General features: G+C 34.3%; 1 protein-coding gene across 1 annotated transcript; it reads left to right on the top strand.

Moving 5' to 3' along the window:
• Nucleotides 1-1,111: 1,111 nt before the first annotated feature.
• Nucleotides 1,112-11,938, top strand: LOC120069005 (Tetratricopeptide repeat (TPR)-like superfamily protein). The gene is made up of 14 exons (XM_039020658.2): nt 1,112-2,164; nt 5,992-6,123; nt 7,086-7,155; nt 7,508-7,621; nt 8,006-8,089; nt 9,103-9,153; nt 9,338-9,367; nt 9,490-9,552; nt 9,667-9,732; nt 9,950-10,078; nt 10,236-10,271; nt 10,763-10,882; nt 10,971-11,159; nt 11,547-11,938. The coding sequence occupies exons 1-14, from the start codon at nt 1,710-1,712 to the stop codon at nt 11,655-11,657; spliced, it is 1,650 nt and encodes a 549-aa protein (XP_038876586.1). The 5' UTR covers nt 1,112-1,709; the 3' UTR covers nt 11,658-11,938.
• The last annotated feature ends 1,188 nt before the right edge of the window (nt 11,939-13,126 follow it).

Below are 13,126 nucleotides of genomic sequence, written 5' to 3'. Positions count from 1 at the left end.
AATATATTTAAAGAACATCATATTAATTATAATCTAATACTTAATCCCGTTTGTAATTAATTTAGTTCAACATTGGTAATCTCGATTTCAATTAAATAATATAAGAAAATATACGTTAATAAACAATATATTGTATAAAAAGTGAAAATATCAGATAAAAATATGATATATTATAAAGAATACTAAAAAAGGATTTATAAATACGATATGTTGATAATAAATGAACTAATATAAATTAATCCCAACAAATAATTAACTGATTATAAATAATTAGTAATAATTATATGTTCATAATGAATGATCAAATTAAAACTAATCTCAATAAATAATTACTTGATTATTAAAAATATATAATAAAGTAATCAATTATTATTATTTTAAAACAAATTTTTGTCCTAACTAAATTTAACTAAACTTAATTTATAAATTAAATATTTAGGACGTGGTTAATACTTTATGTAAAAACAAAGTAATTGCATTCTTTTAATAAAAAATTATCATAAAAATAATTTAACTAATATTTTAATAGATTATTATTGATTTATTAAAATAAATATTTATATTAATTTTGTTAAATTAATATTATTTTTATTAATTATATTTCAAATGAAATTATATATAAAATGAAAAAAATGAAGAAGGGAAAAGAGAAAACTTTGTAGGTGGGAAAGGAGGGTGAGTGGGAATAATTAATTTTTGGGCAAATGATTGAAAATGTAAAACAAATGTGATTTGAATATCTGTGTCAATTTTCGGATATAAAGTTCTCAAACCAAATGACCTCTAAAACTATTTTTAAAAAATAATTTTATAATATTCATCTCAATTTTAAGGTAGGTTTTAATTATATTTCTAGTTCTGATAGAGCTTCATTTTAACAATTGAACTTTGAGGTTGTTTAAAACATCTATGAAGATATTTATTTACCTTATAAAATGAAGGTCAAGATTGAGGAGGCAACTAAATATAAAAATTGAAAAATGTATCGGACATTATTTAATATTTACCACTCAATTTCAACTATCTGTAATTAAGATTATTGTTACAATTTGTTTTGACCCAAAAGATATCACTGCCATCATTTATAACAAAATTTACAAAATTACATTTTACACAACAATTTGTCAGGTCAACTTAAGAATGATGGTGTAAATGTTGTCATGTTTAAGTTTTTACATTAATAAACATTAGAGTCGTTTTTTTTTTTTAAAAGAAGATATTTGTGATAAATTTTCTCGCCGTTCCGGCTAAGCGGAGCGGACGGCAGCACGACGAACGAGAAGTAGCAGTAAAAATGGTTGTTCATCATCTTCATGAGCCTCTCCCCCAAGCGTTCCCTCTGCAGAAACGTGGTTAGAGTTGTTGAGAACAGAAATGTGTTGTGTTATGGGCCTTTGGTCATGGATCAACGCCGTCGCCGGTACTCGTTTTCTTAAGTTTCCATTGCCGTCGTCTGGTTATCGGAAGTTGTCATCGTCGTCGTCGCGGCCAAGGTTTCCGTTGCTGTGCGCTGTGCAGTGAGAGTGTGAGGGAGGAGAAATTAGGGGTTTCTTCGGAAGGGGCAAAATAGTAATTTCCAAGCTTCAGAAGTCCTATTACTCAAGAAACGTAATTTCACAATTTTCTCTTTCAGTTTTGTTGATCCTCAATCTGCTCGTTTTCCGGATCCTTGCTTCAATCCCATTCTCTTCCTGGTTTGACACTTCATTATGTCGCCTACTCCCGAGGAACCTAATAATTTGCAGAACGGAATCGAAATCCAACCACACATTTCGCCAGAATCAGATCAAACTAGTGAACCCAGATCAGAACCTGAACCCACAGCAGATGCAATTCTAAGTTCTGAATTACATCAAGAACGCGAATCGGAATCAGTTAATAATGGAGTAGCTGATTCGGAGCCGGTGTCTCGAAGGAAACAGTTACCGGAGTCCATCCATTTACAGGTAGAGACGGATGTTGCAGATCCGAGGTTTGAAGAGCACAAAGAAACATCCATCCCATCCAACGGCAACACCGAGAACTCGAAACCCGCGTTGCGTAAAGACGAAGGAAGCCGAACGTTTACAATGAGAGAGTTGCTGAATGGGTTGAAAGGTGAAGATGGTAACGACAGTCTTAACGAATCTGAAGGCGAAAGGCCCGAGGGGAACCCCGGTTACAGGTTTGGAATCTTGCTTGGTATTGATGATTTCTTTGTTCTCTTTTGTTGTTTACTTGAGGATACTGAATTTGGTTGATTGGTACATGAATACTTTCTAATCATGCAGTATAATCTTAATTTTTTTGAAATTGAATGCTGAATGATCAACCTGGGTTTTTCTTTTTGTTTGTTTGTTTGTTTGTTTGTTTTTTAAATCTAGTGATCACTTCTGTTAGGGGAGAGAAATTTTGCGACTGGCCTGTCCAACTTGAGGGTTGAATACCTATTTTTGATTAAAAATTGTTGTGGGGTAGTTTCTTGCAAGGGAAACTATTTTAGGCATAAAAGATCAAATGACTCCCATTTGAACAAGTCAATTTCCAAAGTCAAAGTTGATCAAAAGGGTTTCCAATGAGCTTGCTTCTTGGCGCCTGCAAGGTTTCTTCTCTCAAACTGTCTAGAGCATTTTTCTTCCTCAAAGGGGTCTGTCTTTCTTTTTCCTCGTAGAAGGGTAAGACACACTGATTGCTTTGAACGATTGAATAGTGTCAGGAATTATTCATTGTCTTTTGATGTCCTCAGGCTTTAGTTGTTATGGTTAGGCATTTTTGTGTACGTTCAGAAAGTAAATACAATGGCTTCTCTATGAGGCCTTTTGTTTTGTGTGTAAGCAAACCTGACGGACCCTATTCAATTCTATTGGACTGAGCTCGTGTGTATGTGGTTGTTCACATTCACTATTCAGTTACCCCGAATTATTTGTTAGATCTGAAAATTGCTTCAAATTGAACCAATCCAACCTGTGAATAGATTTAATTATTTCCTCTGTTACCTTATCCTAAATCATGATATACTCCTATAGAACTTTTCTGTGGTTTGGATATATATCCTTTTAGTCGTTAGGTAGACTTAGACTCCTTTGGTTTACGGAAATGAAGTCTTTCATGGGAGCTCTCGTTGGAGACAAGTTTTATTGTTGTTATTATTTTTGCTTCTGTTTTTCAACTCTCTTTCTCTCTCTCTCATATGTTGCTTAATATCTTGAAACTGACTTTTCCATTGATTTGATTTCTAAACAACTTCTGTTGCTATGAAATTGGATTCTGTGGCTTCAAATTTGGTGATTTCATTTCTACCAAAATGGGCCTTTATTTTTGGATAAGACCAAATCGGCTTTTATGAAGTGGTGGGAAACTTTAGTTTGGTTTCAATTTTAATGATTTCTGGTGAAATAGGATTATATGGTCGATTCCAATTGCACCTTTCCCATTTGCCCATTTACCCCATGGGTATTAAATTTTAAAAAATCCCTATTAGGCTTCTGAGATTGTTCATTTTGGTAGGAAAGAGTTTTAGTTTTGTTCTTGTTTTATGTACTTTGGACCAAGCTTGAAACCAGCTAACTGAAATGATAAACTGACCTGTTATCCGTTTGGCCTATACTGAACGTGTTTGGTTTGCTTAACTTTAGAAAACAAATATATCTTGCTGCGAGGTTTTATTTTGGGCTCTAAATTAACTCAACATGAACCACTGACACCCCTACTTAATAGTCAACATTATATGTTTACTTAGATCTTTTGACTAATGTGTTTTTATGGATTGCAATTTGGTAGAACCCACACATAACTAAAATGATTGAAATATAAAAGAAAAGAGCTACAAGATACCTCAAGTATGTGAAGTAGGTGGAACTTACCCATCTATTTTTTTAAAACTAAATACCATAACAACCTCCAATGCACCCTTAATATCTTAATAATACCTCAGTAGCATTCATTTTTTGTTGTTTTTTGGGATAGAATTAACAACTTTCATTGAGAGAAAAATGAAAGAATACAAAGAGCATACAAAAAAGTATGCCAATAAAAGTAAACCCTCTAAAGAAAAGGTTTCCAACTAAGTAAGATGTTACAGGGAATAATTACAAAAAACTATGAAACCAAAACTCAAAGAGAAACATGAAACCACACTAAGGACTGTACTTCACTAGAGTCCTTCAAACCTCTAAACACTCTATTGTTTCTCTCTCCAAATGTCCCACAACACAACACACACTCCATCAAACCACAAAAACTGGTCTTTCTCTCTGAAAAACGGATGGAGAAGGATCGTACAAATATCCCTTTAGTCAACAATCTAAATATCAAACTCCTGCAAGAAGCATATCCGCACCAACCTCACAAACTAACCACCTTAAAGCAGGTGATTCAAGTTTCCTTCGCGTTTTGACAAAGAATACAACAAAAAGGACCCATTAACGTGGTCATCTTCCTAGCAAGCCTATCTAAAATGTTCACTCGACCTAGCAAAACTTGCTAGGTAAAGAACTTGATTTTCTTTGGTATCTTAATCCTCCAAACCACATCGAAGATCGACTCACTACCAAGAGAGGGATCCAAAAGCAACTTAAAGAAAGACTTACAAGAAAAGCCCTCAATAGGATTGGGCCTTCAGACACGAATATCCACCCTCTCCTCCCTAAAAACACTCTTCCAGCAAAGAAAGAAAAGAGATAACCTTCGTCGTCTCCCTATTAGATAAATGATGACGGAAACCAAAGGAAAAGGACGCAGAGCTCCCCGACCAAACCAAAAGAATCAAAGATTAGACGATTTTTAAGGGAAGACGAACGATAAAGATGAGGAAATGCAAAGCAGAGGGGGCTATCCCCCACCCATTGATCTTCCCAAAAGAATGTATCCTTACCATCTCCCACAATGCAAAACTCACCAAAGGAGAAAAAGAGGGAAGCTCAAGTGAGATATCTTTCCAAGGATTTTGATGTGTGCCTTTAGCTCCCTTAGTCACCCAATCAAAAGGATAGTGCCATGCTTACTCACAATAATCTTGTGCCACAAGGATTCAGGCTCAAAGGTGAAACGCTAAAGCCACTTAGCCAACAGAGCTTTGTTTCGCAGCCTTAAGTTACCAATCTCTAACCCACCCTGATTCACAGGCCGCCCAATGGCCTCCCAGCTTACCAGATGAGAATCCTTTTCTTCATCCATCCCTTCCTAAAGAAAGTCTCTCATGTACTTCTCAAGGCTTTTGCAAACTGAGCTGGGGGACTCTAAAGAAGGAAAAGTAGTAAATGGGAATACCACTCAGCACAAATTTGATCAGAGTTAGTCTTCCAGGCTTGGAAAAGAAATCTTTCTTCCAATAGGCTAACCTTTTATGTATCTTCTCAGAAATGGGGTCCCAGAAGGAAACGACCCTCGGGTTGCCCAAGGCCAAGGTAACAAGTAGGAAAGGATCCAACCTCGCAACCAATCACGCTTGCCCATCTTTGAAGCTTATCTTGATCACAATTAATACCCAAGATCTGACACTTACTCCTATTAACTTTAAGCCCAGACATCGCCTAAAAAAACCCCACCATGTGATTAAAGGTGAAGAACGAATCCTCATTACTAGAACAACACAACATCGTATCGTCAGCAAACTGAAGATGAGATAAGGTAACCTCATTAGAACCAACCATGAAAGGCTCCATAATACTTTAGTAGCATTCCTATCACAATCCTTGATTTCTTAACCCAATCATTTTCTCACAATAATAACGTGTCTTTTACATTTTCTTTTTGCTAGGAGCTCTATGACTCATTTTGGAATCGATCAATTCATTTACAGATACTCCTGCCCGTTTCTTTTTGCATACTAATTGATTAGTTTTATTTTTCTTTCTGTCCATTTGAGTTTTGGTGTGAATTAAGAAAATGCTCACTGTTTTCAGTGGAGCCTTAATTGCTATTCATAAGAGTAGAGTTTTGATGTTATCACCTTATGTCTCAATTGCTATATTCTTTCTTTACTTCTTCTCTTTACTGCATGATTTTGCACAGTCTTAATCAAGATAGCCCACATCAGCCGTATTCTGAACAGAGCAGAGCTGCCATGGAGTTGATCAGCAGTGTTACAGGTGTTGATGAAGAGGGCCGTTCTCGCCAAAGGATTCTCACATTTGCTGCTAGGAGGTATCATCGTATTACTTTTTGTACCTTGTTGTCGTCCATCAACTACGCCTATATTTCTCTTAATAGTTCTGGTAACTTGGACTTTGAATTCCTATTGAAATAAGGGCCTAGTTGTACTTCCCCTTTTCTTGCAATAGGAGCTTTTATTTGACTCTAGTTTCATTGTAATGCACTGAAATAATGGGTATGGTATGGATATGGGATTTTCAAGAAAAGGGGGGGAGGGAGGGAGGGAGGGAGGGAAACTCGTGCATATATGTGGGTTAGTAAATAAGACAATATATAATACTATAATACTATATTACTATTAACTATATTTTATGCATGTTCATATTTATATTGATAATCATGGATATTCTTATCACGTTGTAAGCAAAGCAGAACAGGATTAACTGATTCTTATAACATTTAGAATCGAGAAACTTATTCTAGAATATTTACGTTATAGTTAGGTGGCAACACTGTTTTCCACAGGGGCATGCCTAAGTGCAAAGCACCTACGGCATAGGTGTGATGAAAGGCAATCACCTCAAAATATCTTGGCTATGTCTGTTTGAGATAATTGTTGGAGGGTATATCTCACTAAGGCTCACATTTTCTCCCCTTGAATTGTGCTTAGTCTCCAAAGGATTATTATGCCTCAGTGTACTCTGGTCTGTAGAAGAAACATGGGTAGCCACTACAAAGTTAAATTACAATGTCCAAGACATACGTGAAGAAGTGCATATCAAATATTATTATTGTTGTTGTTTCTGGGAAATGTAGGCGGGGTTATCTATAAACCTATTGGCAAATATGAAAAGTTGAAAATAAAAGAAAGATCAAGAACCAATTTTTGCCTTTGGACACAGTTATTGATAAAAGTATATTTTATAGTTATTTCACTTGAATTTTTTTTTTTTTTTGGCCACTCCTACAGAGGCCCTTTGTTTCTAAACATGTTTTTCATTTAAATAATGCAGGTATGCTAGTGCAATTGAGAGAAATGGTCAAGACTATGATGCTCTCTACAATTGGGCTTTGGTCCTCCAGGTCCGAGACTTTATATTATTAATTTTGGAAACTGGTTTTTTCTTCCCTTCTATTTATTGAGCAATAACGTTGGAAGGCAGGGAGATATTATTGTCAAATCGTTAAAAGAATCCCAGCTGAATTGAATTATGTGTTTGGTATAAAAATATATTACAACTTAGCTGACACCTTCCAGTACGTAGTGTCGACATTTTATGTAGAGTGACAACATGGATATAAAATGAAATGAGACATTTAGTTTTTTTTGCATAGACAAGTAAAACTTTGTTATAATAATACACTACAAAATATACAGACCTTTCTTTTTGTTACAAGCCATCACAATAAACTCTGTATTAATCTGATATTGCAGGAGAGTGCAGACAATGTTAGTCCAGATTCTACTTCACCTTCCAAAGATGCATTGCTTGAGGAGGCTTGTAAAAAGTATGATGAGGCTACCCGTCTTTGCCCAACACTTCATGATGTATGTAAAAAAACCTTTTTATACTTTTACTACTCAGGATGCTGTTGCCAAAATGTGACAGTAGATCCAAAAGAAGGAAAAGATGGAAAAACTTTGAAGAGCACTTATATTGATTCTAACAGAAATGAACTTATTCAGATTATAAAGTTTTTTTCTCGTTCATTTTTCCAAGATGGACCAAAATTAGTTTTCCTTGGGCCCATTTTTCACATCAGTAACTATTTATTCCTGCTTAGGTTTTGATGAACCATGTCTAAGAGTAGACCTTCGTTTATACTTGGTACTGGCACAGTTGGAAAATATTTGTATGTAACTTTCACATGACCTGCAAAACTCTTCGTTGGTGCTGTCTGAATGATTTTATGTATTTGGATTGCATCCTAGGCTTTTTATAATTGGGCTATTGCAATCTCTGATCGGGCCAAAATGCGTGGGCGTACAAAGGAGGCCGAAGAACTGTGGAAGCAGGTTTATACTTCCATCCCTAGTAGGTTATCATCATTATGCATTTGGAAGGAAGGAAAAAAAAAAAAAAAGAAAAAAAAAAGAAAAGAAACACACTTCCAACTCTAGGGTATATATATTGTTTGGAAATTGGGAATGCCCATGACTAGAAAGGATGGGCACTATCCTTTATGGGTTGTATATGTTCACATGTTTCTCCAGGATTGAAAAAGATTTTAAATTTGTCTATTTACTGTGCTAATTTGATCACTGTGATTCAATGGTCACTCTAGGCCTTCTCAATTTTGTGTTATTTTCTTCTCTTTTTGGTGAAATGTTTCTTTTATCCGACATGCTTTTGTTCTTTAATTTTTTGTCATCGATATCATGACTTGGTGAAGTGAAGGCATCAATAGCCTCCTTTATATGTTGAATGTTTGGATCTCTGCCCAAACACTTCAGAATTTTATATTTAGAAAAAAGAAAGAACTTAAATTTTCTTTCAAAAGTATCATTTAGGGGTTAAACTGTTTCAAAAGTCTAATTATACTTCACCATCAACACTATGATGAAAATTTTTAAATGGCGGTAAAACACAAAATACAGGTGCCCTTGTATTAGAATAATGACGTTGACAATAATTGAGGGACCGAATGGATCTTGTTAAAAGTCTATCCTATAAAATTGTTGATACTTAATCTGGGCATGAATAATATATTTCAGACTTTAACAGCTTTTGAAAACTAAGAATAGCAACAACCTTACTTGAACCGGATCTTTTCTATAGGTTGTACAATTGTGTCCTTGAGTTCTAAAGAAAACTAAAAATAGCAAAAGGAACAAAGCCAAAAAAAAAAAAAATAGAACTGCTTGTATTCTGCAACTACGGTCTTATTTCCACTTCTAATATTCTTATTCATCTAATTTTCAGTACTTATTTTTTCCTTTTCTTCATCCCCCTCTTTTGTAATTTCATACCTTCCAAAGAAAAATTCCTTTTCTTACGAACTTATCATTCTAATTATTCTATCTTTCAGGCTACCAAAAATTACGAAAAAGCTGTCCAACTCAACTGGAATAGTCCCCAGGTACATCTCAAGAAATTGCCAGAAAAGCTATATGTGCTTAAATTTTTCCCTGGGACTTTCTTCTTCCTTTGCAATGTGTCCTCTTTTGTGAAATTGATTCTAAGCCTCTATAACTTCAAAGGAAACGTGTGAATTTATTTTTTGGAAATGCCTTAAGGCTAACTCTTTTTTGGATCTGTCTCAGGCGCTAAATAATTGGGGGCTTGCTCTACAGGTACTTATGTTTTTCGCATTAATTAATCTTCGTATGAAAGACTCTCTTGCCACCTCTACCTATTCAACCACAAACGGTATGTGTAAGAAACTTGTTTTTATTGACTTCACGATTCATTTCAGGAACTCAGTGCGATTGTGCCAGCACGAGAAAAGCAGACAATTGTAAAAACAGCTATCAGTAAGGTAACACTATTATTTTGAAACATTTAAATACCAAATAACTCCAGCCTTTTGTTTACAAGTTAAAACTTACTGTTGCATTCTATGCCTCGATTACTCAGTTTTCTTCCATTGCAGTTCCGTGCTGCTATACAGTTGCAATTTGATTTTCATCGAGCAATCTACAACCTTGGTACCGTTCTGGTGAGTCTGTTACCTGTCATATATATGGAAATTACATGACCTTACATTTGTTAATGTGCCGTGTTTCTTCATCAACTTGTGTTGTAGAGCTGTATTTAAGAGCGTCTTAAATTCTTTTTCCATAAATGACAATGAAAAGGATGACTTAAGTCTTGATTTTTTCCAGATCAGATAACATAAATTTGCTCAAATCTTAACTCGTTATTGGCATCTACAGTATGGATTAGCTGAGGACACATTAAGGACTGGTGGAACAGGAAATGTTAAGGATGTTTCCCCTAATGAGTTATACAGCCAATCTGCAATTTATATTGCAGCTGCTCATGCTCTAAAACCAAATTACTCTGTAAGCCCAATTCTTTAATTTTAAATAACTTCCGTGTTGTGTTGGGCCTGATAGAATGACCAAATATTATGTTCCGTTCAGCTTCTTCTACATTCTTACCAACAATTGGACATGTATTTCTGCACAATTTTGAAATTTTGATGTTTGTTTTTAATAGGTTTACAGCAGTGCCTTGCGGTTAGTCCGTTCAATGGTTAGTTCTGACTTCTCAAATAATGTGCATCACAATTGTTCATGTTTGATCTTCTATTATTTGCTCAATATAAACCAGACAGATGCATGTATTGTTTATAAATGGTTTAGTTTAATATTGTATTGTATTGGTCATTTAGTTTTAGTGAGAAGATCCGAAAGATCTGTACAAAGTTCTAAAATAAGTGAAGCTGTAAATGTCATTATTGATGCGATATTAAGCCTATGATGTGATCAACAGTTGGAGCATTATAGGTTTTCAGTTTCATGTTTTACTGTATCAATGAAGACTACTTTAGCAGTCAAAATGCAGGGTCATGATATGTCATGTCGTTACAACTTTAGCATATACCCGTTTAAGCATTTTACTGTATTCTTTAAGTTCCCAAGAAATCTGTACCGTGCAAATTCGGACTTATCTTATATTCGAATGCATATGTCATGTCCCTCGAATATTTTTTGTGAACTTAATGGATCTTGGTTTTTGAACAGCTGCCATTACCCTATCTGAAAGTTGGATACTTGACTGCACCTCCTGTGGGGAGACCACTTGCTCCTCACGGTGATTGGAAACGTTCACAGTTTTTTCTAAATCATGACGTATTGCAAAAGGTACAAATTATTTATCTATTTATCTTCTTTTATCAGTTAACCTTGGAAGAAGCTGACTTTAAACTACTTATGGCTAATCCTCTTTCAGCTTAACATAGGGGGGGAACAAATACAAACGTCCCCTAGTATTTTAGGAAGATCTGGAAGTACCTTGAATGGCGACTGGACAATCAAAGTAGAAATTCCGGATATCGTCTCTGTATCAGCATGTGCAGATCTAACTTTACCACCTGGTGCTGGACTCTGCATTGACACGATCCATGGACCAGTTTTCTTGGTGAGCTTATTATAGCAGCATTTACATTTGATTTTTTTTAGTAGGAAATACTTTCATTGATAGTAACTTATCCAATAGGATGGTAAAGAGGAAAGACCATAGCAATATAAAAGAGAATCATAATAACTACAAAGAAAAAAGAAAAAGGAATGATCTTTTGAGCATCCAACCTATCAATTTTACCAAATCTGAAAGATTTCATGTCTGATATTTTCGAGTAACTACCATTAGAGTGGATTGCACTGATCACATGGAACCTCCCATAGTTTCCTTTAGTTACAACTTACATCGTACCATATCCTTTGTTTGAGGGAACACAAAGCATCCACTATTTTGACCAATAAATATCAACTACTTGTATCATCATCACCTTGTTGATTCTATCAGGTTGCTGACTCATGGGATGCGCTCGATGGATGGCTCGATGCAATTAGATTAGTTTACACGATCTACGCTCGAGGCAAGAACGAGGTTTTGGCTGGTATCATAACAGGTTGATTATTACCAAGCACACAAAAATGTATTATTGATATATTATCTTGATGTCTATATATTTACTTATTCACAGTAGATTGAGTATTCATTTCTCTAGATTGAAACACACAATTTTGGGGTGCTTTTCCAGTGCTTAATACATGTTTCTCTAGTCACCTTTCATTTTCAGGTGTAATAATAATATTGTACATGTCGCTTGTAACAGTGCACAAGTGGTACCGTTTTGGACCCTTGAGAAGAGCTCCAAATTAATTTTCATTGGAAATTCAATTGAATTCGTCTAATATTTGTATATATAGATCCTGAAAAAGTAGTTAACGTGCTTCAATAAGCCCATTTAAGAGCACTGACAGTTCTATAATAAATTAAAAACTGTCTATGTATTCATGAACTTTCAATTTTGTGTCTAATAGATTTGTAATGTATCAAAATATTGAAATGCTTCTAAACTTTCAATGATATCTAATAATATTTTGACATTTTTGTTAATACACCAATTTATTAGACATTTTTTAATATATATTTATGAGTGTGGGTTGGTTTGCACGTACCTCCACTATTCTCTCATATAGTGACAGATTTAGTATAGGTCTAAGGACTTGAGTCACCCTCAACTTTATGCTCTTTATATATATATATAATTTGGCTTCCAGTCCTCTTTAAATCTATGTTCAAGTCCTACTATTTATATTTATTTTTTTAGATCTTCCTTCCTTAACAACTTTTTGGTTATAAAATCCCATCAGCAAAATCTTTGGATCAGCCACTGCTCCCATCTAATTTTGCCACCACGATTTGAATCTATGTTATTTAAGTCGGACATTATTTTCATAGCTCTTATTGTCCATTAGGACAATCTACCGTTATTCATATCAGACACAAAATTAAATGTTTTAGAGAGTTAAACTTATAATTTAATCATTTTTTTGGTTTGTTTGTTGAATAAATACAAAAAATAATAATAATAATAAAAAAAAAAAAAAAAAAGGGGGCGCAAAAAGAGAGATTGCAATAGTATACATGGATGAAGCTTAGTTCACCAATTGTAATGGGTGTAAAATAATAGAGTTGGAAATATTTCATATATCTAGCTAGTATAATCGTAGCTGCCAAACTTAGAAATAGGTAATGGACTTTTTATATGGCATGAGAGTGAAACAATGGATTTGAAATCAATTTTATGTGCTTGAAAAGTATATATTTATAATTTGTTTTTAAAGTTATTCTGAACATACCCTAAATGTTATTGGTCTAGTACTACACACAATCTTAAATTGTAGTTTGACCTAAAATTGAATTTCACATTTAATTAAAAGTTCTTCCACATTTAGAGAATTGATTTTTTTTTTTTTTTTTGAAAAAAAAACACCTAAACAATAGGGACCACAACATATATCTAACCTAAGATATATGCATATAGTTATATATTTTAATGTTAATGTCTACTTTAAGGTCACTGTTGACAAATTCTG

This window comes from Benincasa hispida, chromosome 11, assembly GCF_027475165.1.
Source record: "Benincasa hispida cultivar pf3 chromosome 11, pf3_genome.v1.1, whole genome shotgun sequence".
Taxonomy (NCBI): domain Eukaryota; kingdom Viridiplantae; phylum Streptophyta; class Magnoliopsida; order Cucurbitales; family Cucurbitaceae; genus Benincasa; species Benincasa hispida.
This window is presented reverse-complemented; position numbering and strand designations above follow the sequence as displayed.